This window comes from Oxyura jamaicensis, chromosome 21 (assembly GCF_011077185.1).
Source record: "Oxyura jamaicensis isolate SHBP4307 breed ruddy duck chromosome 21, BPBGC_Ojam_1.0, whole genome shotgun sequence".
In the NCBI taxonomy this organism is placed as follows: domain Eukaryota; kingdom Metazoa; phylum Chordata; class Aves; order Anseriformes; family Anatidae; genus Oxyura; species Oxyura jamaicensis.
In genome coordinates, this window is record NC_048913.1 from 7,550,624 (window position 1) to 7,555,622 (window position 4,999).

General features: G+C 64.3%; 2 protein-coding genes across 3 annotated transcripts in view; one reads left to right on the top strand and one right to left on the bottom strand.

Moving 5' to 3' along the window:
* The window catches only part of EPHA2 (EPH receptor A2), a 7,827-nt gene extending 6,922 nt beyond the window's left edge, over positions 1-905 (top strand). For both annotated transcript variants that reach the window (XM_035344848.1, XM_035344849.1), the window contains exon 16: positions 177-905. In XM_035344848.1, the coding sequence (XP_035200739.1) occupies positions 177-282 (106 nt within the window). In that variant the 3' untranslated portion in view covers positions 283-905. The remainder of the gene's footprint in view (positions 1-176) is intronic.
* Positions 906-3,083: 2,178 nt separating this feature from the next.
* Positions 3,084-4,999, bottom strand: part of LOC118177326 (chloride channel protein ClC-Kb-like) — a 3,716-nt gene continuing 1,800 nt past the window's right edge. Inside the window, exons 6-12 of the mRNA XM_035344951.1 lie at positions 4,865-4,975; positions 4,547-4,760; positions 4,322-4,455; positions 3,578-3,678; positions 3,409-3,492; positions 3,247-3,333; positions 3,084-3,152 (exon numbers count right to left, since the gene is read on the bottom strand). Coding sequence (XP_035200842.1) covers positions 3,114-3,152; positions 3,247-3,333; positions 3,409-3,492; positions 3,578-3,678; positions 4,322-4,455; positions 4,547-4,760; positions 4,865-4,975 — 770 coding nt within the window. The 3' untranslated portion in view covers positions 3,084-3,113. The remainder of the gene's footprint in view (positions 3,153-3,246; positions 3,334-3,408; positions 3,493-3,577; positions 3,679-4,321; positions 4,456-4,546; positions 4,761-4,864; positions 4,976-4,999) is intronic.

The window sequence follows — 4,999 nt, forward strand, 5'->3', positions numbered from 1 at the left end:
TGGATCTGCCCCCCGGGGGGGGGTGCTCGGGGCTGGATCTGCCCCCCCCAACATCCCCACCACGCTCAGGATCGCACCACCCCCAAGCACCCTTCCAGGCCAGACCTTTTTGGGGCTGTTCTCACCCCAAAAAACCCCTCCCCCGTTCCGTGACGCCCCCCCTTCCCTCCCCGCAGCGACATCAAGAAGATCGGCGTGCGCCTGCCCGGCCACCAGAAGCGCATCGCCTACAGCCTGCTGGGGCTGCAGGAGCAGCTCTGCGCCACCGGCATCCCCATCTGACCCCCCAGCCTGCAAAATGAAGACCCCCCCCCCCGGCCTGCCACCCCCCCCCCACCACTTTATTTATTATCTTTAAGGTTTTTATTATTGTTAATAATAATATTAATTATTTCCCAGGGGGGATGTTGCCACTCAGGCATCGCCATCCCCAGGATGAAACGGGGGCGAAGCCCCTCAAAAATTAAATTTCAAGCCCGCACTTGGTTGGGGGGGGGGGCGGCCTTATGAGGGGGGAGTTTCCTCTTTTTTTCTGCATTTCAAGGAAAAAAAATAGGGCTGAGCCAGGTGCTCCTCTGTGGATGGCTTGGCCCTGAACTCTCAGTTTTTGCTTTTTTTCCCCCTATTTATTCCTCTCCCGACGCTGGGTTGGGTTTTTTCCACCTGAACGCTGATGAGCAGTGTTACCTCTTTTTTTTTTTTTTTTTTTTTTTAACGTAATTTATTATATTTTTGTATATTTATTGAGAAAAATCAAAGAGGCTTCAGATTTGGGGAAGATAATAGGGGAGAGAAGAAAAAGGGGGGCAGGTTTGGGGTTTTATTTTCCCCCCCTTTTTGATGGATTTTATGGGATTTTCATGAAAGTGAGTTGATTTGAATAAAACTTTTGTGCTCTTTTTCTACACCGGTGCCATCGGGCAGCTGCCAGCCGCGCTTGGGGGCTGGGAGGTAGAGCTGGGGCTGGGGGGGGGGAAGCTGCTATTGTGGGTTTTTAAGGCGGTTTTGAGATTTTTAAGCATTTTGCAAGCGTTTGCACGCATTTCCCAGCTGGGGCCTCCTTTCTCCCCCCCCCCTTGAGGAATTTGGGGTTTTTATTTTGCTAAGCAGGAGCGGGGCCGGCTGCCCGGTGCCTGCAAATAACGGGGTAGGGGAAAAAAAGCCGGAAAAAGCAATTTTTATTTTTTTCCCCCCAAAACCACAAGGGGAAGGTGGGGGGGGGGGGGGGGGGGGACACGACGGCGGGTGGTTGTGGGATGGCTGCAAAAGCATCAGTCGCGTGCTTTTTTTTCCCCTTTTTTTTTGTTTTTTATGTTCTGTTTGGCGCTGCGCCCTGCAGCCGCCCGCCCCGCCCGGCGGGTGCCCGGGTGCCGCCGTGCCTCGGTTTCCCCTCCCCGCGCGAAGTTTCGGTGAAACTCCCGATCCCCGCGGGGGTGACGCATGGGGAGCTGGGCGGGGGCTTCCCCGGGGGGTGCTGCAGGTCCCCACCCCACCGAGCCCCCCCCTCGGGGGGCGCTGGGCTCTGTCACCCCGCTCTGTCCTCGTGCCCCCCCTGAGCACCTCCCGTGGGTGAGATGGGTGCCGTGGGCCCCCTGCCCCACGGAGCATCCTTACCCTGGGGAGCACCCGAGGGTCCCCTCCCTCCGTGGGTGCTCCCTTGGACCCCTCACCCCACCGCGACCCATCCCTGGGGGCACGGGGACCCCCTGCGTGCCACCCGTGGGTGCTGTGGTTCCCTCTACGTGGTCTCCTCGCCCCACTGAGCGCCACCCGTTGGTGCTGCGGGTGTCGGGGTCCCCCCTGCCCCACTAAGCTGTGGGTGCTGCGAGCCCGTCACCCTAGGGTGCCCTCACCCCCCCCCGAGCACCCTCCCGCGGGTGCCGCCTCTCCCCCACCCCACCCAGCACCTCCGGCCCCCGCACCCCCCCGGGGCTGCCTGCACCCAGCTCCCACCCCGTTTTTTTTGGGTGTTCCCCTGGCGCTGACCCCATTTCACCTCTCCTCCGGCTGGGCTCGGGCATGCCCGGGATTAATTGGGCCGCCTTCGTTAGCGTCTGCTGCGCCCTCCCCTCCCCGAAACGCTGCGCCCCGCTTCTGGGGAGCCCACGGCACCGCCTGCGCTGGGGCAAAGGGCTTGGGGGGGTGGGGAAGGGGGCTCGGGGGGGGGGCCCCCAGGGCCCGGGACAGCAGCTGGGGGTTGCGCAACACCCGCCACCTTCAATTGCAATAATTAAGGCTAATTATGCAAATAAGGGTGCTGATAATTATAGGGCTCTGCAGAGATTTGGGGAGGGGCAGGGGGGGCACAGCCAAGCTGGTGGCCCCGTTACAGGGGGATGGCCCCACGGGTTGGGGCACGGCCCCATGGCTGAGATCAGAGCGTAATTTTGGGCTGATTTGGGGCTTTTTGAGTACTTGGCCTACCTGTTGTGGGACCCTGGCTGTGGGGAGACCCCCCCCCCACCCAAACCCCGCTGGCCCAAGCCCCCACCCAAGCCCTCCAAACAGAGGCAGCGATGTGGCAAGCCCAGGCTCTAATTAGCACTGCAGCAGCTTAATGAGGCGATGCTAATTGCACATCCCCCCCCCCCCCCAAATGGCGCGTGCACCCCCGAAAGCCAGGCAGCCGCAGGTGGGGAGGGGGAGGAGGCACCACGGGTGTCCGCTGGCCTCGTGCGCTCCCGGCTTCGGGTTTTTGGCTTCGGGTTTTTGGCTTCGGGTTTTTGGCTTCGGGTTTTGGGGATTTTGGGTCCGTAACGCACGAGCACACTCTGCTGGAGAGCCGGCCCCGCGCATCCCCCGCTGCCAGCAAAGGGGAAACTGAGGCAGGCAGGGACCGGGGGGGCGGGGGGGGGCACACACAGGGCTGCCCACCCCGGTGTCCCCAAATCTCACAGGGCTCAAGTGACCCCAAAATCAAAGGTTCGGCATCAAAGGGGTCGGATGCACTGCGCCCCCCCACCCCCGGGACAGAGCTGCTCCCTCCACGCTGGGAGAAAAGGGGGAGGGGGGGGTGTTTTGTGGTGGCCCCCCCTCTGTCGCCGTGCCCAAACGAACCAAATGGCCCCCAAAAAAAACATTTAATGGCTAAAACGGAGCAGCGGGAACGGCGGTCACTTGGGGTCGGCGAGCTCCTCGATGGCTCTGCGCAGCTGCAAGGGGAAGGAGGCGGTGGGACGGGCGCTGTCCCCCCCCCCCCCCTGCGCCCCCCCCGTGTCCCCCCCAGTGTCCCCCCCCATGTCCCACCTCCGTGCGGGTGACGGCCCCCGCCAGCTGCCCGTAGCGGGTGACAAAGATGCGCTGCAGCTTCAGCAGCTCGAAGAGGTGGTGTGCCTGCGGGGGGGGCACGTGGGGACAAAGCCGGAATTTGGGGGGGGGGGGGGGGGGGGGCTTGGTGCCGCCCCAAACCTGGTGCAGCGAGGTCCACGGTGAGAGCTGCAGCATGACGGGCTCGATGGCGCAGTCGTCCCCAACTGTCCCCGTGGAGGCCGGCTGCAGGGGCGGGCAGAAGGGGACGCGTTAATTTTTTTGGGTGGAAAAATGTCTCTTTTGGGTGCGGCGGGTGCCTCAGGTTCACCTTCTCCTGCAGCGGCCCTGGGGGCGCCCGTGGGTGCTCGCGGCTCTGCAGGAAGGCGACCAGCTGGGCTCGGCTGACGGTGCCCACCAGCGTGGGGGACCCTGGGGGGGCACGCGCCAGGTGAGTTGTCCCCAGGGCCACCAGGTGAGATGTCCCCAGGGCCACCATTTGAGGTGTCCCCAGGACCACCAGGTGAGATGTCCCCAGGGCCACCATTTGAGGTGTCCCCAAGGCCACCAGGTGAGATGTCCCCACTGCCACCACATGAGGTGTCCTCACGGCCACCATTTGAGGTGTCCCCATGGCCACCAGGTGAGATGTCCCCACGGCCACCACATGAGGTGTCCCCACGGCCACCATATGAGGTGTCCCCACGGCCACCATATGAGGTGTCCCCACAGCCCCCAGGTGACATGTTCCCACAGCCACCATATGAGGTGTCCCCAAGACCACCAGGTGAGATGTCCCCAGGGCCACCAGGTGAGGTGTCCCCCTGGCCACCAGGTGAGATGTCCCCATGGCCATCAGGTGAGGTGTCCCCACAGCCACCAGGTGAGATGTCCCCATAGCCACCAAATGAGGTGTCCCCACAGCCACCATTTGAGGTGTCCCCACGGCCACCATTTGAGGTGTCCCCATGGCCACCAGGTGAGATGTCCCCACGGCCACCACATGAGGTGTCCTCACGGCCACCATTTGAGGTGTCCCCACAGCCACCAGGCCCCCGGGGTGCCCGCACCCTACCTGCGCTGTCCACCACGGGGTATTCCCCATCGCTGGTGGCGCTGAGGGCTGCCAGCACCTCCTCAAAGCCATCACCCTTGGCCACGGCCACGACCCGCCGGTCCATGAACTCCTCCACCACCACCCGGTAGGAGCTGGAGAACGGGGACAAGAACCCCATTTTCCCCACTTTGCAGGGATTTCCCCCCAAAACGGCCCCCGCGGGGTGCTGGGGACGGGCCTCACGCCATGTGCCGGCTGCGGATGCGGGGCAGGTAGGGCAGCTTCTTGACGATGATGGTGCCGTCGTAGAAGGAGGGCTGGCACTTCTGGGCGATGGCGTTGGCCACCAGCACGGCCAGGACCACGGGCAGGACGTGGGCCAGGTGGCCGGTGGCCTCGCACACCAGCAGGGCGGTGGAGATGGAGTGGGTGACGGCCCCCGAAAAGGCGGCGGCTCCTACGGCACGGCACCGGGGGGGGGGGGGGGGGGGGGGGGGGGGGGGCCCCTGCCCCCGCGGGGGTCGCCCCCCCCCCCCGCCGCAATGTCACCCAGCGACTCACCGGCCAGCGCGTAGCCCCCAGGGACGATGGGGCGCGTGGTGGCCTCCACGCGGAGGCCGTGGGGGAAGAGCGAGGCCACGACCTCCCCCATCAGGCGCCCGATGGCGGCTCCTGGGGGGTCGGGGGGAGGGGGGG